The sequence below is a fragment of the Giraffa tippelskirchi genome, chromosome 14, assembly GCF_054371585.1.
Source record: "Giraffa tippelskirchi isolate mGirTip1 chromosome 14, T2T-mGirTip1v1.2.pri, whole genome shotgun sequence".
Lineage (NCBI taxonomy): Eukaryota > Metazoa > Chordata > Mammalia > Artiodactyla > Giraffidae > Giraffa > Giraffa tippelskirchi.
The window spans coordinates 23,112,133-23,139,344 of NC_137288.1; the positions used below are offsets into that span (position 1 = coordinate 23,112,133).

The 27,212-nt window shown below is 38.9% G+C and overlaps 1 protein-coding gene across 10 annotated transcripts in view; it reads right to left on the reverse strand.

Moving 5' to 3' along the window:
• Window positions 1-27,212, reverse strand: part of CCDC102B (coiled-coil domain containing 102B) — a 324,997-nt gene that overhangs the window by 184,258 nt on the left and 113,527 nt on the right. For all 10 annotated transcript variants that reach the window (XM_081562701.1, XM_081562700.1, XM_081562698.1 and 7 more), the window contains one exon: window positions 15,902-16,018. In XM_081562701.1, the coding sequence (XP_081418827.1) occupies window positions 15,902-16,018 (117 nt within the window). The remainder of the gene's footprint in view (window positions 1-15,901; window positions 16,019-27,212) is intronic.

The window sequence follows — 27,212 nt, forward strand, 5'->3', positions numbered from 1 at the left end:
AAAAAGACAAATATTAATATTATAATAAGCAAGTTAATTCCTTCCATTCATCTTTAACCTAAAGTCAGTACTTTTTACTGCCTCCTCTACTTACCACTGGCTTCCAGTGATAGCTGCTGATAGATCACCTGTCCATGTGTGGGTGACTCTGAGTCTGGGCTCTTCCTCTGCTGTTTCTCTAGTCTCCCAATCCTTACCCAGGTACTGCTCTATTTACAATACATATATATTATATTTATAAGTATGATTTTTGCTGTTATATATATATGTATACTTATTTGGTCTTATATTCAGCAGCATCCTTAAATTCTCATGACTTATATTTTATAGGTTAGCTTAAAAAAAAGAAAGAAAGTGAAGTTGCTCAGTCATGTCCAACTCTTTGTGGCCCCATGGACTGTAGCCCACCAGGCTCCTCCATCCATGGAATTTTCCAGGCAAGAGTACTGGTGTGGGTTGCCATTTCCTTTTCCAGGGGATCTTCCTGACCCAGGGATCAAACCCAGGTCTCCCTCCTTGTGGGCAGAGGATTTACCATCTGAGCCACCAGGGAAGCCCATAGATTAGCTTGTGTTCTCTAAACAGATTATTACACCTTCTGCGATCATTACAATTTTGTATCTTTCCAATTCTTATAACTTTATTACTTTTCTTCTTTTGTTGAACTGCCTGGCATCTGAAATAGAATATCAAATAAAAAGTGGTACCATGCTTCTGATTTTGTTGTTCACTCGCTAAGTTGTATCCAACTCTTTGTGACCCCACGGACACACCGGGCTTCCCTGTCATTCACTATCTCCAGGGATTTGCTCAAATTCATGTCCATTGAGTCAGTGATGCTATATAAACATCTCATCCTCTGTCGCCCACTTCTCCTCCTGCCCTCAATCTTTCCCAGCATCTGGATCTTTTCCAATGAGTCAGTTCTTCACATCAAGTGGCCAAAGTATTGGAGCTTCAGCATCAGTCCTTCCAGTGAATGTTCAGGGTTGATTTCCTTTAGGATTTACTAGTTTGATCTCCTTGCAGTCCAGGGGACTCTCATGAGTCTTTTCCAGCACCAGAATTTGAAAACATCAGTTCTTCGGTGCTCAGCCTTCTTCATGGTCCAACTCTAACATCTGTACATGACTATTAGAAAAACCATAGCTTTGACTATACAGACCTTTGTCAGCAAAGTGATGTCTCTGCTTTTTAATATGCTGTCTAGGTTTGTCAAGCTTCTGATACTTCATCATTAAATAAAATATTTGCTCCACAATTTTGTTATTCTATCAGGTTTAAAAAGTTCACTTTGAGTCCTAGTGTGCTAAAATGTTTTTTCCTATAATCATGAATTGAGTTGTAGCAACTGTTTTTTTAAGCAACTTTAGAGATAACCACATAATTGATTTTTTTCTTGTACTCTGTTTTGTGCTGACTTACACAATAAAAGGTCTAATGTTATAGCATACCTTGTATTCCTGTGACAAATTTTTTATTCATCATCATATTAAGACTACTCATATTTGGTTAATACTGTTGCCATTATATTTATCTGTGAAATTGATTATAATCTTCCTTGCTTTTATTACCCTTGTCTAGATGAAGTATAAGGATTAAACTAATACAATAGAAAGAATCAGGAAGTTTTCCCTCTTTTTTTCTCATTTTTGGAAAATGCTCTATAAAATTGGAATTATCTACTCAGATGGTAGAACTTAACCATAAAGTATTCTGATGCTAGAGTTTTATTTTAAAAAGAGTTATAATTCATTAATTTTTTATTTATTTAATGTTATAAATCAATTTCAGCTTTCTATTTTTACAAGAGTCATACTGGGTAAGTTATATTTTCTGGTCAGTAATTCATTCCATGTAAGATTTTATTTTTATTAGCATTCTCTCTGTAACATGGTTCCTTATCTTTATAAACCTCTGCTTTACCTAAAATTTTGTCCCTTTTTATTACTAGAGGTTTTAAATTATAGCTCTTAATTAATTTTGCCTGAATGTTTAAAAAAAAAGCTTCTGTATTTGCAAACTCTATTCTATTTTTTTTTGTATTAATTCCTAATATTGACTTTCCCTCTTTCTACATTCATTGTGTTTTTGTTTGTTTTCTGCTAGGATTTAGTTTGCCAATTTTTGTCTTTGATATTGGGTTAGTCTGGATATTTCAAGAGGCAACTCTTACAACTGGCATTTAAAATACCATAAATTGACTGCGGGGACTGCATATGAGAGAGAATGGGGGAGAGACAGGAAAGGCCGAGAACAATCAGATTGGGATCAGGAATGACTCTGCGTAAGGGAGAGACAGGGAAGGGAGGCAGGTTGGGTCTGATCATCTCAGACATCAGTGTCTTCCTCGGAAAGGTAGGTGAGGACACAGAGGAGTTTTTGAGTCAAAATCATCAGTGAGAAGGGTTGCATGTCCCCCCACCAGGAGGCCTGTCTTTGGCTGGGAATTGTCTACGAGAAGCGCACTGTCATTCCCTGGATTTCAGATGACAGCAGCTGGGGTTCTGGGTTAATTACACTCATTGTAATTGAGATCTGAGAAGCACTGTCCCACGGCAGACATAACTGTTTCCTAATATAGTCACTGATGATAAAAATATCCCTGAATTCTGCAGCATCCCTCAAGATTTCGGTGTTTTTATCCTTCAGCCTTAAATTCCATTAAATTTCTCTCTGACCTATGTTACTTAAATGTCTGTTTTACAATATCAAATAAATGAGTTTCTTAAGGTTATTTTTCTGTAAGCAATGCTATGATAAATGACCACCTGGGGTCAAAAAAGAGTATCCTTTGGGGATCACATCGTTCAGAAACGTGACCATAGACTAAACCTTTCTTTTTCAGCATAGCCTCCAAAAATCAAAAATGGAAAGAAATAAAATCACCTATTCCATGAGTATAATTTAGAGATGGTATAGAAACCTTGATTCACACACAACAGGGGGAATAAATATCCAAGAGTCGCAGAGCATTCTCTGGAGACCAGGTGGCACAGTCAGAGAGAAACCGTGCAGAAGAGAGGCACACCCATCAGGGTGGACATCCTGCAAGAGGAGACACACCCCCTACAGAGGGAAGTACTGATACTGACAAGGGATTTGAGACCTCGAGGATCAGAACTAGCCACTGGTTTCTTGACATGTTTGGCCCTTAAAACGTTATACTCACCAGGTTGTATTAATAGGTACATAGGAAACCAATGTATTTTGAACACATCGTGCATGCTTGCTCAGTTGCTCAGTCAAGTCCGACTCTTCTGCCATCCCATGGACTGTAGCCCACCAGGCTCCTCTGTCCATGGGATTTCCCAGGCAAGAATACTGGAGTAGGTTGCCATTTCCTTCTCCAGGGGATCTTCCTGACCCAGGGATCGAACCCAGGTCTCCTGAATCTCCTGCATTAGCAGGTGGATTCTTTACCACTGCACCACCTGGGAAGCCCATTTTGAACACATTAAATGTAGTCAAATATAAACACATCAAATCATACTCCCAACGAGCACATTATGCTCATTATGCCCTCCTCCCATTTTGATTTATTTTTTTTCTTTCAACCTCGCAGAAGTTTGAAGCAGAAGGCTCTCGTCTTTTTGATATGTACATTGTCTTCTTCTCATCTACTCATCTAGTTTAAGGCACATGTTTCCACAAGGTCTCTCTTGATATGAAAGCATGTTTGCTAAGGGAAGCATTTTTGAGGATGATAACAGGAAAGTTCTCAATCAAATGCCTCTAGCATGAAACAGAATATTTCTCTCTACTGGAGATTTGAATCCTGATTCAGAGGAACTAAACTGTAACACATGTAGTAAAGCCATTTTGAATTTGAAGCATTGAGGGGAATACTTGATATGATGACACAAAAGTGTTAATAGCATTTTAAAATGAATTAGCTAAATTCCGTTATTGCCCCCATGGAAAGCAGTAAGCAGGATCTTGAAAAAACTGTACAGAACCTGCAGGCCAAAGGAACAGAAGTCCCAAAAGCACGCGTGTGAACCAAAGAAAATAAGACCAGAGAGCATCACAGCAGAGATCTTAAGAAGCCAAAGGACACTGAGAAAACCCAAGGTGCCTTGAGGTTGGGATTTCAGAAATGTGCAGGGATCTCTGAGGACATAGGCTGATCCCGAGACTCTAACATTTAAGAGTTTTGACTAACGCAATTTCTTCTATTACCTCCCACATCCCAATCTTCAGTAGACTGTTTTCTACCCCATGAAAGTTAGTAAGAAATTTACAGTTAAAGACATTAAATCTCAGATTGTAATCAAATCACCAGCTCAATGGGTGTGAATTTGAGCATACTCCGGGAGACACTGGGCTTCCCTGGTGGCTCAGACAGTAAAGAATCTGCCTGCAATGCAGGAGACCCTGGTTTAATCCCTGGGTCAGGAAAATCCCCTGGAGAAGGAAATGGCAACCCACTTCAGTATTCTTGCTTGTAGAACTGCATGGACAGAGGAGCCTAGCATGCTGCAGTCCATGGAGTTGCAAAGAATTGGACACAACTTAGTGACTGAACAACAACAATTAAATCATCAATCTAACTTAGCCAGAAAACTTTCCGAAAGACCTAGTCACCCAGAAAAGATATTGCTGTTGAGATACCCAAGCAAAGACATTCAAATCCTGCATTTCACTCCACATCATTTAAAACCCTTTCTGAAAAAATAAAATCTGTTACTTGAGGCACTTAATACTTCCCAGATAAATGATCACTGGTTTTCATCCATTATTCGGTTTTATATTTATCAGCTTTCTGTAACTCCAGGACAAGTGACAGGTTTCATCTTGGATAATTGAACTATTTAGACTTTTATTTGTCTAAATAACCAGAATGCATATCCATGTGTGACAGTTTGATTTTCACTTTTCCCAGAATATTATTTTTCTCTGATGGTTTACTCATATCACATATCTTTTTATAGATTCTGTTTCCTGAGTTTCATCAATAAGAACTCAGAATGTGCCAGAATGCTTAAATCCATAACACTAACAGGCTTCTAAATTAACCTGCTTGCAAACATCAATCTCCTCTTTCAAAATTATATAATCATTTCTGATACATTCATCGTATTCTCAGTAATCTAGGTTTCTTTGCTAGAACATGTAAAGTCAATAAGAGGTATATGATACAAGTGATTTAAATGAATTCAAATCAACACCTATTGTGGCAATCTCAGAAAATTAAATTATGACGGCACCAGATTTCTAATTATATGACACCCTTCTCATTAAAGAAGATTCCATTTAACTATGTCAGTAAATAAAGTCTCAGGCATTTCTTCATCTAAAATTCCTAACTAGCCCAACTCCCCCACCATCACACACATCTACTTTGTAGCTCCCCTAGAGTTGAACATATGCAATTAACTGTATGATTTTTTGATGAATGCTGTGTCTCTCATTGAAGGTAGTTCTCTGAGGTCAGGCTTATTTCTACTTTGGACACCACTGAATTACTATTAATAGATCCTTGTAAAGTGTGTGCTAAGTTGCCTCAGTCCTGTCTGACTCTTTGTGATCCTAAGGACTGTAGCCCACCAGGCTCCTCTGTCCAAGGGATTCTCCAGCAAGAATACTGGAGTGGGTTGCCATTTCCTCCGCTAGGGGAACTTCTTCACCCAGGAAATGAACTAGTGTCTCCTGCCTTGGCAGAAAGATTCTTTACCACCAGCACCACCTGGGAAGCACAATGAAAGTGAAAGGCACTCAGTTGTGTCTTACTCTTGGTGAACCCTTGAACTATACAGTCCATGGAATTCTCCAGGCCAGAATACTGGAGTGGGTAGCTGTTCCCTTCTCCACGGGATCTTCCCAACTCTGGGATGGAACCCAGGTCTCCCTCATTGCAGGCGGATTCTTCACCAGATGAGCCAGGGAAGCACAGGAGGACCGTACAGTATTTCCAGAATTAAAAACAGAATTTATAATTTAAGAAAACACCTTGAAAACATTTTCTCTTTTAAAACAGAGAACAAAACACTCTCTACCCTCTGCATTTCCCCACCGGTCCCCACCCTACCTTGAAAAAAAATTTGGGAATGAATTGCTTATTAGACTATGTTCCTCTCCTAGTAATCAAATTCTTCGCACAAACAACATAATCTATGGTTTAGTAAGAAGAAAAGGAGAAATTTTTTATTTACTGTCAATATCCCAATATGTTAAAAAACAAAACAAAACCCAACTCTTCAGTATATTCTCCTACTCAACAAAAATGCTCTAATTTTTTTTTTACAGGTCAAATTATGAAGTTAGACATGAGCAACACAGGGTGGTCTAACAGAAAAAGATTCAAGATAATCTCTAAACCCTACCCCAGACACCCTGCAATGTGGCCCAGGAGAGCTCATGGATAGGGTATTAATCCAGAATAACCAGAGACTTTTCCAACTCCTCCACTTCCTAGGCACACAGTGGATACAAACTAACCACAGAGGCTTCTCCACCTTGGGCACATGATACCTTGATGCACCGCTGTGTCCTCAAGTGACCTTAGGCATAAAGAGCTCATAAATATTCTATACATGCATACATCTAATTAGAAAAGACTGAATTATGGGAAAGACGTGAGCAATAGAGCCTCTTGCTTGGCAACTTGCAACAATCAATCAAAACTGTCATTCCACGCCCACCTAGATGAATATGTAAAAGCCCTGTCTTGAAAACCATGTATCTCATCATTCCATTGCCAGTCCCTCTCCTGGTTTGGCCCACTTCTTCCTTGAGGTGTTCTTCTGTTCTTTCTTCAATAAACTAGTTTTTGCCACTGGTGAGACTTCAGATTTTTCTTTGCATCCTTACTAAGAACAGAGGCCCAGGAGGAAGGGTCCTCTTTGACCCTCCCTGCTGGGTAACAGTCAGAACATTCTTTAATTACATTTATTTGCTGGCAATCCTGCAGTCTTTGGCTGTCTCACCTGCTACTCCCTTTACCACTCACAGTCCTTACCTCTACCTTTCCTCTTTACGTAAATTAGATGCTATTCATCCTTCACATCTCATCCTCAACACCTTTTCTATGAGCTCACACAGATCACTATTCTCCACCCATCTAAGCACATAACACCCTGGGTTCAACTGTCTGGGTTGGTTGGTTTGCTTCCCAAGGTGGCAACCACTCTATTGAATCCCCAGTACTTAACACCAGTACCAAGCACACTGGATATTGTTGATAAATATTTGCTGAATAAATGATTGAATTAGACAATGAGTGGATGAGCATATAAACTACTATTTCATTGCCTTTTTCACTTCACTGTCATTTTGAGAATCCAGTTGGTACACACACATGGAGAAAATTTCCCTTAAACCCCAACAATGACACAACTGCTAAACACGAAAAAAACTTATATTACAAAATGTTTATGTTTTATCCTGCATAAGCAAAAGAAAGAGGACTACTTATATAATCACAAGTTAAATTTAACATGTTACCCATCTGGGTCTTTTTTTCTTAATAAGCAGCATTTTAAAAGCAGACATTTAATAAGCAGACATTCTTAAAAAGAGAAAAATGAAAATATTTGGTTTCTTCAGCTTATATCATACTGCATTCAGTTAGGATTAGGAAGAAAAAGAAATCATTTAAACAGCATTGGTGGGAGGGAGGCTCTAGAGAGGAGGGATATGTGTATCCTTATGGTTGATTCATGTCGTTGTACTGTGGAAACTAACACAACATTGTAAAGCAATTATCCTCCAATTAAAAATAAAAAATAAGGAGCATATTCTCATATGATGTGAAAAGATTTTTATCCTAATGAAGCATCAGAGACAATGTGTCAAAGGCGTGGGGAGGGGGACACATCCAGTGCCATTGTGGGTAATTCACTAACGTCAGAAAGGGACCCTGTGAAACGAAGGAGTAGGTGGTAAGTTTTTAGGTTCTTTCCAGCTCCAGACTCTCATGGTCTTTGTCCATATAATCACTGAAGATTTGCCTACGTGTCAATGCGTGAAGAGATATAATTCAAAACACTTAGTGATTCAAGAATGGGAGAGGATTCTACTCCTTTGGAAGGTATACAGACTAATTTTGGAGCCAGATTATTCACATAAAAGCCATCTCCCAGCAGTACCCCCAACAAACATTTCCTGGAGACCTATTTGGCACCAGAAACTGTGGTCAGTGCAGTACTGTAAGACAATGCCCTTAAATTCCAAAAAGTTTACAGCTGAGGAGAGGAAGAACACACGCATATTATAGAAGTATTCAGAAGTCTTCTACGGGATATCACAGAATTATCTACAGTGTTACTAATGCGTAAAAATCTGATTGTCATTCCAATATAGGATCTACAAAATGAAACTAGAGTGATAAGAGAGAAAACATGTATTCCTTACATGTCTACTACATATATACAATGTACACTGTTCAGTACTTCACATATATGGATGAATTAATCCTTTAGATGAACTATTACGTAAACTCTATTCTGCAGACAATCAAACAGACTCAGAAAGCCTACGTAGGGACTTCCCTTGTGGCTCAGAGGTAAAGAATCTGCCTGCCAATGCAAGAAGCATTCGTTTGATCCCTGGGTCGAGAAGATCCCACATGCCATGGAACAACAAACACGAGCACCACAACTAATGAGCCTGTGCTTTGGAGCCGGGAGCCGCAGCTACTGAGCCACGTGCTGCAACTACTGAAGCCCGTGGGCCCTGAGCCCATGCTCCGCAACAAGAGAAGCCACTGCACTGAGAAGCCTGTTCACTGCAACTAGAGAAAAGCCCTCGCAGCAACAAAGACCCAGGACAGCCAAATATAGATAAATAAAATGTATTTTCTAAAAACAGAAGAAAACCTATGTAGTTGTTAGGAAGCCAGATGGCAAGAAGGTATCAAGATAAGAATTTGGACTCAGGTCTCTGGGGCCCCCCAAAATGGAAATAAAGCTAAAGATGCCTATTTTCAGAGGAGTATATATAAAGGGTGGAACTTGTCATACATGCTGAGAGAAGACTGGAAGTTTTTAACTGTATTTTTGAGATAATTGTACACTTTTAAGCAGTTGTAAGAAATGATCAAAATAAATCCCAAGTGCCCTATATCCTGTTTGGCCCAGTGGTAACATTTTATAACTCTATAGTTGTAACAATGTAACAACCAGATGTCAACAATAATATAATCAAAATAGGGGTTGTTTTCATCACAAGGATGTATCATGTTGCCTCTTTATAGTCACACACACTCTCCTCCCATCCCTCCTTCATCCCCTGAAACCACTAATCTGCTCTCTGTTTTGAAAATTTTGTAATTTCAGTACTGTAATACAAATGGAATTATGGGCTTATGTTACCTTCTAAGATTGGTATTTTTCACTCAAAATGCTTCTCCAAAGATGCATCCAGATTGCTGTATAGATCAAGAATTCATTCCATTTAACTGCTGACGTGTATCCCAAGGTATGGTTGTAAAGGCTTATTGTTTCCTCATTGAAGGTATTGTTTTTCTATCCAAGTTTTGGCATTTACAAACAAAACTACTTTAAAGATCCATGCATAAGTTTGTGTGGATATACATTTGTGGGTATACATTCTCATTTCTCTGAGAGAAATACCCAGGAGTGCAACCTCTTGGTCGTTCGAAAGTTGTTATTTGGGAACCCACCAGACTGTTTTCCAATGTGATTGTATCATTTACGCTTCGCGCAGAAAGTTGCATGGCCAGTAGCTCTGCATTCTCACCAGCATTGCTGTCGTTGCTAATTTCTATTTTAGCCATTCTGATAAATATGTAGTTACAGGCTCACTGTGGTTTTAATTTGCATTCCCTTGATGGCTCATGTATTGACATCTTTTCATGTGCTTACTTACTGGAGACAATTTATCTTAGTTTTCTTTCATCTGAGAATGTCCTAAAGGACACGTTGACTGGATATAGTACTTTGCGTTGACAATTCTTTTAGAATTTGGACAAGTGTGTGCTACTTTCTTCTGGCCTCCATGATTTCTGATGCAATTTTCACTGTCATTTGGATTATTTCTTCCCTATAGCTCAGGTGTAATTTCCTTCTTGTTGTCAAGACTATTTTTTCTTAATTCTCCACACGTTGACGAATGTGTCTTGATATGGACCTACTTGAGGTTATACTGATTGGGGTTTGCTAAGCAACTTGACTGCAGATTTGATCCTTTTTCTAAATTTGGAAAAATTTCACTCTATTTCTTTGAGTAATATTCAGCCCACATAATTTCTCCTCTCACACTGGCCTCCAGTGGCTTAAGTGTTTGATATTTGTTAGCATCCCACAGGCCCGCTACCACAATCCTTGTTAGCAAAGGCTTTTTCTCTTCCAGACTGCTTCAGACTGGATCCTTTCCCCTCTCCCTTACATTCATAATTTTTTTAAAAATTTTGGTTACTATGCTTTTCCCTTCTAACCTTTCCATTTGTTTCTTTGTATTTTCTATTTCTCTGGTGGGACCAGTGGTAAAGAACTCACCATCAATGCAGGAGACGTAAGACTTGGGTTCGATCCCTGGGTTGGGAAGATCTCTGGAGCAGGGCGTGGCAATTCACTCCAGTATTCTTGCCTGAATACTGGATGGAGGAGCCTGGTGGGCTACAGTCCATGGGGTCGCAAAGAGTCAGACATGACTGAGAGCTAAGCACAAGTAGCTAAGCACGGCTACTTTTTCTGTTTGTTTCAAGCATGGTTACTATTGCTGATTAAAGCATTTTTATGATGGCCACTTTAAAATCCTTGCCAAGGAATGCAAACATCTCTGTCTTTGCAGAATCGGCATTTGTTGCTTGTCTTTTTCATTCACTCTGAGATATTTTGGTTCTTGATATGATGAGTAATATTCAGTTGTGTTCTGAACATATTCGGTATTATCTTATGAGACTCTATTTTATCTAAACATAGATGGGTTCCTCTGACACAGCATTCTGGAAGGTAAAGAGGCAGCACTAACTCATTACTTCCAGATGAAGGTACAAGTCCAGGTTCCCCACAAACCTCCTCTGATACCTGGGTGGGGATGACCTTTGATTCCTGCTGGAGGGGGATGGGAGTTTCCGCTTCCACTAGACCTTGTTAGCTGGGAGAGGATGGAGGTCAAACTACAGGCTCCCCACATGATTTTCACTGACACCAGTGAAAAGGTCTGGGAGTCTTATTACTGCCGAACGGGGATGAGACCCTGGCTCCAACTCAGTCTTCAATGCCACCACTTCAGAAGAAAGTTCTGAGCAACTTTCTACTGCCTTGCAAGAGTGGACGTGTAGGCGCCGCAGTCAGCTTTATTAACGGGAGTTGAGGTAGTGCACCATTGTTTTCTGTAGTTATTTGGTGGGTTAGAACATTTCTCGTCTAGAAGTTTCCTGTCTTGCTAAGCTGGCCACTCCCTAGTCCTTTGACTGGAGCAAACGGATTTCAGCTGTGTTTTGTTTTCATCTGGTTCTATTGTATTTCCAGGTTTCTGGCCTCTTCAGCTCCAGTTCCGGGATATATGCACAGAAAAGAAAATCAGGCAACTCGCCTCGTGTCATTTCTTAGGTTCCCAGGTACCTGGCTGAATGCCACTTCCCTTCAACTTGGAGAGTCCATTATGTGTGCTTTACGTATAGTGTTCAGAGTTTCTATGTGACTTACTGAGTTAAGTAGGGAAAAGTAGGGGAAGATCCCCTGGAGTGTGAAATGCCAACCCACTCCAGTGTCCTTGCTGGGAAATTCCATGGACAGAGGAGCCTGGTAGGTTACAGTTCATGGGGTCACAAAACAGTTGGACACGACTGAGCGACTTAACTACAACAACTAAGGGAAAAGCATATCTACTTGATCTTTCTGAAATGAACCAGGAATAGGATATAAATGTGTGAATAGGTGAGAAGAGAAAACAACAAACCACAGAAAAGAAATATGAAATCAAAACTCCTGAAAATTTGAAACTGAAACATTATTTTTTGGAATAATACGAGATAAACTAACTATTTTCTCTTGGAAAATAATTATCCCAAAAATTTGGCCTAAAAAATGTGATGCAAGTGTTTCCTGATTATGAGTTTGTTTTCAAGCAGGAGCTAGGTTGTAGAAAGAAGTAATGATTTCCTCACTCGGAATGCCAGTCCATGTCCATTCGAAATAAACTCTGCTTTCTAGTTTAAGGGGTGTTGATCTTAAATGTGGAGAAAAGATGAAATACATGCATATATGCATGGTGGTGTTAGTGTCTCAGTCGTGTCCGACTCTTTGTGACCCCATGGACTGCAGCTAACAATATATTAACTATATTACAATAATTATAAAGAACGTATTTATCAAATGACTCCAGGCTTAGAGTATACACCTCATTACAACACTGACCAGAAGAGTCAATTATTTAAATACTGTGGAGCCTTTTTTTAAATCAGGGCTGCATTTTTAATTTCTTTGACCAATCAGATCTCCAAGATCATCATCAAACCACTTCTGAAAGAGGCTGGGCAGATTGAACAAGAAAAACACACTCCTCAAAGAGTCGGACACGACTGAATGACTGAACAACAGCCATCTCTGACTCAGTGGACATGAGTCTGAGCAAACTCAGGGAGAGAGTGGTGGAGAGAGAAGCCTGGTGTGCTGCAGTTAATGGGGTCACAAAGAGTCAGACACGACTTAGTGACTAAACAACAGGTGAAAACAATATTGTTATCAGATTGGTGGGTGTTAGCAACAGTTTCAAAAAAGGTGTCCATGATATGTAAGAATCATCAATGGTTAGAAAATCATGATATTTGATATGAAAATACTAATTTTTAATTCCAACAATTAAAATCAATCACATTTCCAGAGTCATTGCTTTAGTAAATCCACAGGAAGAAGAGAGACCAAAGCAGCAATGTCAGATACTGGCTGCTGCTAACGCTTGGCTTTAGGATTTAACTCAGAGCTAGTAACCTTTGCTAACTAAGCTCCTAACCTACTGAACAATCTGGCCTGAGTGTGCGCTCCTGAGAAATTGGAACTAGAGGAGAACAGAGGTAAAAGACGATCTCAATAACGTTTGAAGTTGTCTTTGTAACCTTGAGCAAGGTTAAGTTCTCTAAGATGCTTTCCGTTAAAAGTAGCTAAGAATACACAGAACCTAAAAGTGTTAAAATATGAAATGAGATTTTATATTTCAACAACCCAGCAATACATATTGATGTATGCAGTAAGTTCTCAGCAAATGGTAGCTATTATAATAAACATTATACCAACAAAAATGAGCAAACAACTAGAAGTGTATATTTAGTTCAATAACATACAAATTAAAATGATCTTTTTGGCCTATCAACCAGGGAAGTATTAAAGAACAATAATAGATATTGTTGGCTATACAGTGAGCCTGCTTATACATTGCAGGTGAGTACGAATATAAATTGATATAATTTTCTAATGGACAGTTTGGCAGTGTGTATAAAATACTGAAAAAAAAAATAAACATTCTTTTGAAAAAGTCTACTATTTCTAGGAATTTAACCTAAGCCATTTTTTAAATGTCTAAAGATGTATCTGCCCATGCATGTTTACTGCAGTGTTGATTACATATGAAAGTGAAAGTGTTAGTCTCTCAGTCGTGTCTCACTCTTTGAGTCCCCATGGACCATAGCCTGCCAGGCTCCTCTGTCCCCAGAATTATCCAGGCAAGAATATTGGAACAGGTAGCTGTTCCCTTCTCCAGGGGATCTTCCCAACCCAGAGACTAAACTCAGGTCTCCCACATTGCAAGCAGATTTATATATCTAATAATAAAAGTAAGCAGATTTTTTAAAAAATAGATTATATTACATTTCAGTATAATCACCCAATGACTTTTACGCAAACATAAAAAGTCATGATATGACCTTAAGACCTAAATAAAACCAGAGTAAAAAGTGAAACAATGCAATGGTTATGTCTTCTTTTCAAAGGAAAGATCATAGCTTCTATCCTGGTTTAAAATTCAAATGAACACATATCTCCACCTACACAACACATACACAGGGGCTCACTGTTTCTCTAAGAATTTGTCCCAATATTTCTTTTGAACAAAGTCTTCTTTCTTCAGTTTAATTCAACTGAATATAGCATTCAAGTGCACACAGCCAAAGACATAGCCAATTCATGTCTACATTAGCTTTCAGCATTAAGAGCTTCACTAAGAATTTCAAAATAGCAAAATTATGTCTCATAGTGCTTGAATGTCTTGTGGGCAAGTGTCTTTAGGTGGGCAAACTGTATACGAATTTAAGATATATAATTGAGCTCTATAGAGGTGAAATGGCTTCCTCAAATGAGTCTCAGAACTGTCTATTACACCAAACTAAAAAAGTTGCGCATCAGAGATCCTGTATTGCTATGGTTCCCAAAATATCCTGAAAATGAGGGTCTAAGACAAAATTGCCAGCTTTTGAGGAGAGTAATAATACCCATATGTGACTTCCATGCATTTGTCTCTGACTCCTAAATAAGCCTGTATTATACGTGCTGTTCAGTGCTTCATCAAAGATGCTTCTCAGATCTCAGGGCCAAGGAGAAGTGGCATTTACCCTGATGGTTTGGTTCCTCTTAGGAAACAAAAGTTAAAAGAGCCATCGTTTTTTTTCCCTTTGACGTAATTGTTAGGAAGAGATGTTTTCAACAGTTCAGTCTTTCTCATCAGGGTGTCTCCATATGCCCTGCCTCACCCAACACCCCTTATATGACTCAGAAGAGGTGACAAGGGAAAAACTAATCTCAGGCAGAGCTAATTATCTCAGCTCATTCCCCACAGTAAACCACGCTGCCTCCAACATTTTTTCCCCTGCAGTGTAATCTTCTGAAAAATCCTGCATGGTAACCAGTATTCCCTCTTATTTCCTTTATTACAATCTGTAAACTGAGACTCAGAGGCTTAAGCAGTGGACCAGGATAAAGTAATCAGTAAGTGATGGAGCCATTTTTGCTCCAAAATCTATGCATTTTCCATTGTGCTATGTTCATCTGATATAAAACATACCATGGTATGAATTTAGTCTTGACAGAATTTTATAAGGGAGAAATCTTCTAATACAAATTACTTTCCTCCCAGTCTATTTTTCACTTGTTTAATTCCATTTCCTGAATTGTTCCTACACATTTGTATCTAAGACATCTTCCAGAATTACCTGTTACAAAATAAATAATTTATGATTTCCCACTTTTAATGCACTAACACAATGTTCTATAAAGTACAAACAATTTATTCTCCCCTCCTAAGGATGATTCCTTCTTTATCAACAAGGCAAATAAAACAGAGTGTATCATCTGAAAATTAATTTGTTGTTGGTGGTGTGGGAGTGGAATATAGATATTTCCACTATTTTACTTGGTATATCTAAGAAATGGATTAACTATAACCAAAATGACATTGTTCTGCGTACAGCTAGTTGCCAAAGGCCATGTGAAATTCAACCAGGAACTACATTCAACAAATCTTGTATGTCATTGTTCCAGACAATACCTTAACATATCAGATCCCAGGCAGCTAATCAAAATTTTAATAAGTGTTTATTTACAGTAAAATGTATCAGCTATAGGGTGGTTTTTTCAGTCAAATAATGTCTTTGTAACATTCAGATAATTCAGACATAGTGTTGGGCCAATATAATTCCACAGCATTTTAAATCACATTTTAAATACTGGACTTCCCTAGTGGTCCAGTGGTTAAGACTCTGTGATTCCACTGCAGAGGGCGTGGGTTCGATCCCTGGACACTGAACTTAAGATTCCGCATGCCTTGCACTGTGGCCAAATAAATAAGTAAATTACATGCAAACTGACGTATTATTTTTTTATTTTCAGCAGCATTCTTTTTCATAAAATAACCAAAGACTCCCCAGTTATACTTCTTAGGACAGCATATCATTTAATAACCTTCAGATATGTTTTAGTACACTAGCCTTTATCCAAAATCTTACCTCTGCTCTTAACTCACAGATCACTCTGTCATTGCTGTTTTGAGATTTTGATTCTTCCCTTATGAGTCCTGATATTTCTTCCATTTCATTTTTATGTTGACCATGAAGAATGTCCAACTGCAAAAAGAAAAAGTCATAATCCCAATCTACAAAGGCTGGTTCCAGGATAATTCATATTAGTCCTTCATTTTGCTTTCAGTTTCTTTTTTTGCTATGTGGAGTCTGATAGGTTTTGTTGTTGCTGTTATAGTTTTTGCAGTTGAACCCTGTATTTTTTTACACTTGCAGCTGAAAAATCCTGTGTTGTTAGAAAAGCAAATCAGCAAATCTTCATTAATCTAAATCCACCAATTGAAAATTAGACAAATCTTCGTTAACTCCACAAATTCTTAATAATTGACCAACTGGATTCTAAACTAATCCAACTAATTCTGATCTTTCAGTCTTGAATATTGGTACCATAGTACTCTTTGTAAACCTACTTATGTACATTTTCTATGAAATATAAATAGTGCATAGGTCGTAGCAGAGATAAATTTTGGCACTGAAAACAATACATCTATATGACACTCAAGTTTGTAAGACATATGTAGAACACCTATAGAACATGCCAATTAATTGCCATAGAAAACTACGGCAGGAAAATAATATAAACAAACTCTGGCACATGCAGACAATGGAATATTGTCCAATACTAAAAAGAAATGAGCTGTCAGACAAATGAAGAGACATGGAGGAAATTTAATGCATATTACTGCGATTCATGGGGTCACAAAGAGTCGGACACGACTGAGCGACTGAACTGAACTGAAGTGAAAGAAGTCTATCTGAAAAGGCTTCATACTGTATGATTCTGACTTTATGACATTCTAGAAAAGCCAAAACTATGGAGACAGTAAAAAGATCAGTGGTTTCCAGGGACTGGGGGAGGAAGGGATGAATCAGTGGAGCATAGAGGATTTTTAGGGCAGAGAAATTATTCTGTATAATACTCTAATGATGGATACACGTTGTTACAATAGTGAAAGTCACTCAGTTGTGTCCAACTCTTTGAAATCCCATGGACTGTAGCCCACCAGGCTCCTCTGTCCATGGGATTCTCCAGGCAAGAATACTAGAGTGGGTTGCCATTCCCTTCTCCAGGGGATCTTCCTGACCCAGAGATCGAACCTGGGTGTCCTGCATTGCAGGCAGATTCTTTAACATCTGATCCACGAGAGAAGCCCATGAAGTTACACATGTGTAACATGTTGCTATATATTTGTCTAAACCAATAGAATGTATAACACTGCTGCTGCTGCTGCTAAGTCGCTTCAGTCGTGTCCAACTCTGTGCGACCCCATAGACGGCAGCCCACCGGGCTCTCCCATCCCTGGGATTCTCCAGGCAAGAACACCGGAGTGGGTTGCCATTTCCTTCTCCAATGCATGAAAGTGAAAAGTGAAAGTGAAGTCGCTCAGTCATGTCCAACTCTTTGCGACCCCATGGACTGCAGCCTACCAGGCTCTTCTGTCCATGGGATTTTCCAGGCAAGAGTACTGGAGTGGGGTGCCATTGCCTTCTCTGGTATAACACTGAGTGAACCTTAAAGTAATTTGGGTGACTCTGTGTCAATAAATGAATAAATGGGGTGAAGGATTTTGATAATGGGGGAAGCCACATACGAAAGTGGGGTGGGAATTATATGTAAGTGTAAGTGAAAGTCACTCAGTGTGTCCGACTCTTTGCAACCCTATGGACCATTGTCTATACAGTCCACGGAATTCTCCAGGCCAGAATACTGGAATGCGTAGCCTTTCCCTTCTACAGGGCATCTTCCCAACCCAGGGATCGAAACCAGGTCTCCCCATTGCAGGTGGATTCTTTACCAGCTGAGCCACAAGGGGAGCCCAAGAATGCTGGAGTAAGTAGCCTATTCCTTCTCCAGGGAATCTTCCTGACCCAGGAATCGAACTGGGGTCTCCTGCATTGCAGGCAGATTCTTTACCAACTGAGCTATCAGGCAACACCACCTTCCATTCAATCTCACTGTAAACCTACAACTACTGGAAAAAAACAGTCTATAAAAAGAAACATAAGAATGAGAAAAATCCTAGAAATGCAAACAATGATTTTTCCCGTAGCTGTTCTTATAATTGGACGTTTTCAGCAGAATCATGACATTTGGTATACATTTAATATGTGGATATACACACATGTGCTTTTTGTTTTATTAACATGTTTTCCCCATAATATGTAGGTAAATGTTTCCAGAATTAAAATTACATAATTGGTGTACAATCAGACAATAAATCAGAATATAAAAGCTATCATTATATCACTTATGTAAAATTTTAAAATAGTGTTACTCATGTTATTATTGTTAATAGTAATATTGCATGCTTAGTCGTTCAGTCATATCCAACTCCTTGTGACCCCATGGACTGCAGCTCACCAGGCTCCTCTGTCCATGGAATTCTCCAGGCAAGGATACTGGAGTGGGTTGCCATTTCCTACTCCAAATAGTAATATTAAGCATATACTAATCTCAAGGAACCAGGCTTGAAATATAGTTCCTTACTTAATGTTGACAGTAATCCTTTGGGTTAGGTCTGATTATTACCCCTTAAAAAAAAATAAACCATATTTTTACTAGGCTTAAGTAACATTCTCAAATTCACAAAGCTAATAACTGGAGGAAGAAAATTTGAGAACATTCCTGCCAAATTCATTACCTGAGTTATTAATCATAAACCAAGGCTTCATCTATAATTATAAAACTAAATGTCTTAATAATTTTCTGAAAGGCAATAAGCTTATAGAAATAGATAACAGAAGGAGCGTAACAGAAGACACCATCACCCCAACATACTAGAAATGGACTACAGTGAAAGGAGAGGCTGATTTGCCAACTACATAGAGGCTTCACGTTCAGAGCTGGTAATGTGGAAAATACACCATGCAAGGCATGAGTGAAACAGGACATCACGCAACAAAGGCCACTAAGAGGCTGTCTCCACATGTTTCCCTCCACTTTCATGTTGGTTAAATAGCGTGGCGTTAATCTCTGGCCAAAATAAAATAAAAGTCACTTTTCTAATAAAAAAATAACAAATTGCAAGCAACAGGTTTGGGACTGTGTTCACCAGAGTAGAATTTAACTCATGCTGATAACTGACTGCCCCTCACTTCACTTCTGAAATCTTAGCCATTACTTCCCAGGGAACTAAATCAATCACGAGCCCTCCCATTGTCAACAGAACTTTCAATAAACCTCTCAAAGGAGAGAAAAGGTAGGAAAATACATTTTCATACACGGCAGTAGAGAGAATCCACATCAATTACCTAAAATAATTCCATTTTCATTCATCTCTCTGAGTGGAAAATCGAGGATCTTTGGACATACGTAGAACCTCAAGAGTATGAAAAAAATGTGACCAGGACTAAGAAATAGAATGTCTGATGGAAAAAACAAAACAGGAAAAATGATACAATGTAAGACATGAAAGAGAATGTTTTATTAAAAATTTAATCACTATCTTGAGGAAACAGTGAAAACATAATTGTTGTTGTTCAGTCCCTAAGTCATGTCCAACTCTTTGTAACCCCATGGACTGAAGCATGCCAGGCTCTTCTGTCCTTCAATATCTCCTGGAGTTTGCTCAGATTCATGTCCATTGAGTCAGTCACGCCATCTAACCATCTCATCCCCTGCCGCCCCCTTCTCCCCTTGTCCTCAGTCTTTCCCAGCATCAGGAAAGAATGCTTTTCCAAGGAGTCAGCTCTTCGCATCAGGTGGTCAAAGCATTGGAGCTTCAGCTTCAGCATCAGTCCTTCCAGGGTTGATTTCCTTTAGGACTGACTGGTTTTTATCTCCTTGCAGTTCAAAGGACACTAAAGAGTCCTCTCCAGCAGCACAATTAGAAAGCATCAATTTTTCAGTGCCCAGCCTTCTTTACGGTCCAATTCTTATACTCATATATGACTACTAGAAAAATCATAGCTTTGACTATATAGACTTTTTGTTGACAAAGTAATGTCTCTGCTTTTTAATATGCTGTCTAGGTTTACATATTTAATATGCTGTCTAGGTTTCAGTTCAGTTCAGTTCAGTCATTCAGTCGTATCTGACTCTTCGCGACCCCATGAATCGCAGCACGCCAGGCCTCCCTGTCCATCACCAACTCCTGGAGCTTACCTAAACCCATGTCCATCGAGTCGGTGATGCCATCCAACCATCTCATCCTCTGTCGTCCCCTTCTCCTCCTGCCCCCAATCCTTCCCAGCATTAGGGTCTTTTCCAATGAGTCAACTCCTCGCATGAGGTGGCCAAAGTATTGGAGTTTCAGCTTCAACATCAGTCCTTCCAATGAACACCCAGGACTGATCTCCTTTAGGATGGACTGGTTGGATCTCCTTGCAGTCCAAAGGACTCTCAAGAGTCTTCTCCAACACCACAGTTCAAAAGCATCAATTCTTTGGCACTCAGCTTTCTTCACCGTCCAACTCTCATATCCATACATGACTACTAGAAAAACCATAGCCTTGACTAGATGGACCTTTGTTGGCAAAGTAATGTCTCTGCTTTTAAATATGCTATCTAGGTTGGTCATAACTTTCCTTCCAAGGAGTAAGCGTCTTTTAATTTCATGGCTGCAATCACCATCTGTAGCGATTTTGGAGCCCCAAAAAATAAAGTCTGACACTGTTTCCACTGTTTCCCCATCTATTTCCCATGAAGTGATGGGACCAGATGCCATGATCTTAGTTTTCTTAATGTTGAGCTTTAAGCCAACATTTTCCACTCTCCTCTTTCACCTTCATCAAGAGGCTTTTTAGTTCTTCTTCGCTTTCTGCCATAAGGGTGGTGTCATCTGCATATCTGAGATTATTGATATTTCTCCTGGCAATCTTGATCCCAGCTTGTGTTTCTTCCAGCCCAGCGTTTCTCATGTTGTACTCTGCATGTAAGTTAAATAAGCAGGGTGACAATATACAGCCTTGATGTACTCCTTTTCCTATTTGGAACAAGTCTGTTGTTCCATGTCCAGTTCTAACTGTTGCTTCCTGACCTGCATACAGGTTTCTCAAGAGACAGGTCAGATGATCTGGTATTCCCATCTCTTTCAGAATTTTCCACAGTTTATTGTGATTCACACAGTCAAAGGCTTTGGCATAGTCAATAAAGCAGAAATAGATGTTTTTCTGGAACTCTCTTGCTTTTTCAATGATCCAGCGGATATTGGCAATTTGATCTCTGGTTCCTCTGCCTTTTCTAAATCCAGCTTGAACATCTGGAAGTTCACAGTTCACGTATTGCTGAAGCCTGGCTTGGAGAATTGAGCATTACTTTGCTAGCGTGTGAGATGAGTGCAATTGTGTGGTAGTTTGAACATTCTTTGGCATTGCCTTTCTTTGGGATTGGAATGAAAACTGACCTTTTCCAGTCCTGTGGCCACTGCTGAGTTTTCCAGATTTGCTGGCATATTGAGTGCAGCACTTTCACAGCATCATCTTTCAGGATCTGAAATAGCTCAATTGGAATTCCATCACCTCCACTAGCTTTGTTCGTAGTGATGCTTTCTAAGGCCCACTTGACTTCACATTCCATGTATAAATACATATTACATTCATAAATTAAGGACAAAGCAATTTCAAATTTTAAAGAACAATAAAACAACATTTTTAGCATATGTTTAGTCATCCTTCCTTCAGATAAAATTTACTAGAAGAGTTAGAAGAAAGAGTTAAATATTGGAGTGAACCCATTCCCTTGATGCATTCGGTCCTTTGGACAGCTCATGCACACTCATGGTATTGCACATCAATCAGAACAACCTCCAAATGTCTAGTTCCATCCTGAAGGTGTTTCCCTGAACTCCTGATCCACACACCCAACTTTCTACTTATCACTTCCATAGGATTGGAAAGCTTAGCACTTTGAAAAGACCAAGTGTGTCTCCTTCAAGTGTTCCTCTGCTGTGCTGTGCTTAGTTGCTCAGTCATGTCCAACTCTTTCCGATCTCACGGACTGTAGCCCTCCAGGCTCTTCTGTCCATGGGATTCTCCAGGCAAGAACACTAGAGAGGTTGCCATGCCCTCCTCCAGGGGATCTTCCCAACCCAGGGATCGAACCCAGATCTCCTGCATCACAAGCGGATTCTTTACCATCCAAGCCTCCAGGGAAGGGCAAGAATACTGGAGTGGGTAGCCTATTCCTTCTCCAGGGGATCTTCCCAACCCAGGAATCGAGCCAGGGTCTCCTGCACTGCAGGTGGATTCTTTACCAGCTGAGCCACCAGGGAAGCCCTGTTCCTCTGCTAGTCTTTGCCATCTCAGCAAATATCACTTCCATCCTTCCCTTTGATCAAGCCCAAAATATTTCATTTATGCTTAATATTTTTTCTTTGATGTGCCACATTCAGACTAAAAACAAATCAACTGAACTTAGCCTTCACATAATTTAATAAATCCATTCACTTTCTGACTTCACCACTACTGCCCTGGTCAATCACCGTGATCTCGGTTATTTTAACAAGCTGCCACCCTCTCCGCTTCTTCTTGTGGATCTGTATTTCCTTTCTCAAAACAGCAGTCAAATAAAGCCTTTTATAAAGTAAGTCAAATTATGTAATTCCTGTATTCAAATCTTTCCTCAGGCTTCCCAATCCATTCAGAATATAAATCAAAATCTTTATTAGCCTCTTGGTTCTATAACACTCAGTTCTGGTCTCCTATTGCAACCCCTGATTCTAAACCAGCCACTCTGACCTCATGGTTCCTACAGACTTCCGACAAGCAAGAACAAAAGAGAAAATAAAAACAACAAGTAAAACATTATAGAGCTAAAGCAATTAAAACAATATAACAGAAAAAAATGATTAGCATATTAATGAAACAACTATACTCCCTCCTATTAAAACAATGAGTTATTTTCCTTAACAGGTTCTTGCTGGAGGCAAGTCACTGAATTCTTCCCAGGCTTGTTTCAAATAATGAAAACAAAAAGAGTGGAAAACAAAACTGAACACTAGATACCTTCCTACTCTAAAAGTTTCTAGAGTCACGGTATTTAAGTTCCCCAACCACTCCTTGCTACATTATAAATATCTTTGTTACACATGTTTAAAAAAACGAGTTATTTTGATCATTTAAAAATATTTTGAATTCAAGACCACCTTAATTTTGCCCCTTAGCTCTTCAACTTAAGGTTTAAAGTAATGGTGTGTGCTTAGTCTTTCAGTCTTGTCCGACTCTCTGCAGCTCCGTGGACTATAGCCCACCAGGCTCGTTCATGGAATTCTCCAGGCTAGAATACTGGAGTGGGTTGCTATCTCCTACTCCAGAGAACTTTCCAGACACAGGGATCGAACCCACATCTCTTGTGTCTCCTCCATTGGCAGGTGGATCCTTTACCACTGGCACCACCTGGAAACCTTTAGATTAATGGAGCTGTAACTAAAAATCTCTATTTAGCAACTGAAAAGTTAAAAGTCATGGACAGGCAGATGCTAAAGGTTATTAATTCAGCAGAATTATGAATGTCATCCACAAATGATATATCACATTAGTTAAATTGGATATGACAGAAATAGGAGGTGTCTGATGAAGTGAATGAGTCAGCATCAGAAAACATTTTCCAAGTTTATGTCCTTTTATGTAAAATTCATTTAAGTGTAGTCTCTTGCTGCAATAGCTTTTTTTTGAAATTGCATCATAATATAATTCCAAAATTCCTCTTTAAAGTTCCTCTTTCATACTGCAGTATTTGTGAAAGGTTAAACCAGGCAACTTATCATATCTCTGACTTCAGAAATATCTGCCATAATTTGCTTCTGGAAAATCAGCAACATTACATGTAAATATTTACTCTAATACATTTAGATTAGCATAGAGTGGAAAATCTTTCTGGGGACGATGTCTAGAAAACAAAAATATTGTGTAACATAAATTAAAATATTTTCTCATTTAATGGGATAATACAGGAGAAGGAAAATGCATTCAATGTTCAGTTAATCACCAAACATGATTTCTTTCACTTGTGTATTTCTCAACTTTCCACATCTATGCACATCCCCCCACCAAGCTTAGGGCATCTGATTATTTCTTTCTGGATTACGTGACAGACTCAGAACCGTTTTTTCATCACCCATGCCTCCCATTCTCTTCTTTACACCTAACTTTGAGTCATTTTTTATTATAATCAGATTGATCTTGGTCAACACATTTCAGTGGCTCTTCCCATTGCCTTCATGTTGATACATACATTTATAATTTGGCTTTGGGGATAAATATTGAGTATCAACTAGTTCAGAATATATGGGTAAGTGTTTGACAGTTAGGCAGGTGAGGATACCAGATTCTCATGAAAAGTGAGGGATGTAGGATGGAGACTGCCCCCAGTAGAAGGTCATGCGGGCACCTCCCTGGTGGTCCAGAGGTAATGACTTCACCTTCCAACGTAGAGGGTGTGGGTTCCATCTCTGGACAGGCAGGTAAGATCCTACATGCCTCAAAGCCAAAAAAAAAAAAAGCAAAACAAAAACAGAAGGAATATTGTGACAAATTGAATGAAGACTGAAAAAAAACTAGAAGGCGGCTCTCCAAATTCCATGGACCCAGGGACAGCTAGCAACAAGGTTCAGCTCATTCAAATAACTTGAACTAACCATAAGCATACAGAGAAACCTCCAAAATTTCATCACTTATAGATTCAAAACTTAGTCAAATATTCTTTCAAGTAAACTTTACCTAATGCCCTCCCTCAACCGGAAAGAATGGTAGTAAACAGACTGAAGAATGTGTAACTACCATTAACACAAAGTTTACTGTACCTTTCAAGTCAAAATAAAACACTGATTTTAGTGGTATTTAAACTCTTTTGCTCTCATGCTAAGGTATCCTTTACCTTTATAAAGTGTGTCTTAAAATATTATATTTATTTAGATTCAAAAAATAAAATTTCTGGCAAATTTTAACTATTGACATTTTAAGTAAAATGGTTGTATCATGCTTCACATAATGACATCTAAAAACCACAGAAATGTTATATTCACTCTCATCTGTTAAAAAAAATTATATCGTTAATTTTATTTCTTAAATTTATATTTCTATTCCATCTCTTTCATGTCATCATACTGTAACATATGTTTATACTTGAAAAGGTTTTTACTCTATAAGATGCAATAGAAATATGTACATAAAATATGTATGCATATATTACAATCATAAGGTTCCAAATGTTAAAAAGTGTATTTTGGATTGAATTATTCTAAAGATTATTTCAGGTACATGGTTTCATAAAACTCAGATCAGAAAGCACATATTGTGATACATAATTGTTAAATATAAATTAATCATTTACTCAGCAGTGGCCACAGGACTGGAAAAGGTCAGTTTTTGTTCCAATCACAAAGAAAGGCAATGCCAAAGAATGCTCAAACTACCGCACAATTGCACTCATCTCACATGCTAGTAAAGTAATGCTCAAAATTCTCCAAGCCAGGCTTCAGCAATACGTGAACCGTGAACTTCCAGATGTTCAAGCTGGTTTTAGAAAAGGCAGAGGAACCAGAGATCAAATTGCCAATATCCGCTGGATCATCGAAAAAGCAAGAGAGTTCCAGAAAAACATCTATTTCTACTTTATTGACTATGCCAAAGCCTTTGACTGTGTGGATCACAATAAACTGTGGAAAATTCTGAAAGAGATGGGAATACCAGACCATCTGACCTGTCTCTTGAGAAACCTGTATGCAGGTCAGGAAGCAACAGTTAGAACTGGACATGGAACAACAGACTTGTTCCAAATAGGAAAAGGAGTACATCAAGGCTGTATATTGTCACCCTGCTTATTTAACTTATATGCAGAGTAAATCATGAGAAACGCTGGGCTGGAAGAAATACAAGCTGGAATCAAGATTGCCGGGAGAAATATCAATAACCTCAGATATGCAGATGACACCACCCTTATGGCAGAAAGCAAAGAAGAACTAAAGAGCCTCTTGATGAAGTTGAAAGAGGAGAGTGAAAAAGTTGGCCTAAAGCTCAACGTTCAGAAAACTAAGATCATGGCATCTGGTCCCATCACTTCATGGGAAATAGATGGGGAAACAGTGGAAACAGTGTCAGACTTTATTTTTGGGGGCTCCAGAATCACTGCTGATGGTGACTGCAGCCATGAAATTAAAAGACGCTTACTCCTTGGAAGGAAGGTTATGGCCAACCTAGATAGCATATTTAAAAGCAGAGACATTACTTTGCCAACAAAAGTCCGTCTAGTCAAGGCTATGGTTTTTCCAGTGGTCATGTATGGATGTGAGAGTTGGACAGTGAAGAAAGCTGAGCGCCGAAGCATTGATGCTTTTGAACTGTGGTGTTGGAGAAGACTCTTGAGAGTCCCTTGGACTGCAAGGAGATCAAATCAATCCATCAGAAAAGAGATCAATCTTGGGTGTTCATTGGAAGGTCTGATGTTGAAGCTGAAACTCCAATACTTTGGCCACCTCATGCGAAGGGTTGACTCATTGGAAAAGACGGTAATGCTGAGTAGAATTGGGGGCGGGAGGAGAAGGGGACGACAGAGGATGAGATGGTTGGATGGCATCACTGACTCGATGGACATGGGTTTGGGTAGACTCCGGGAGTTGGTGATGGACAGAAAGGCCTGGCGTGCTGCAATTCATGGGGTCGCAAAGAGTCGGACACGACTGAGCGACTGAACTGAACTGAATCATTTACTGGCAATGCATCTTTTAATGAGATGGACACATTTTTCCAATTAGTTTGTGTATTCATGGATGAAATTACTTACTGATAGAAACGAAGTAAGAATTATCATCAGTTTTATTTGTTCTTTTTTAAATATGAACCCTGAGAAAGTTGATCACACATCAGTTTGCTAGTGCTACGGGGACATCCAAAAACCATGTGCTTCTTACAGGAAGAACACGCTGCCTGAGAGAACACTCTGGAACAATTACTTACATTCAACTTATTGATCCAACCAACATTTTATGAGAAATACAGAGGACAGAGAAACATATTAAATAGTGCCACAGGATACAATCTCTAAAATCCAAAACAAAATTTTACAAGATAAATGACTTGGATTTTTAAGTAAATTATAAGAAGGAAAAAAGGAGAAAGAAATATAAAGAAAAACCTACATATTAGAACACACTTACAAAGATATATCCAATTAAAATGTCTGAGCTTCATTTGAGTTTTTATTCAAACGAGTCATCTGTGAAAATAAAATTGATGTTTATTTAAGAACTGGACATTTGAACACTGAGTATTTGATATTACCTAAGTAATGTTACGGAGAAGG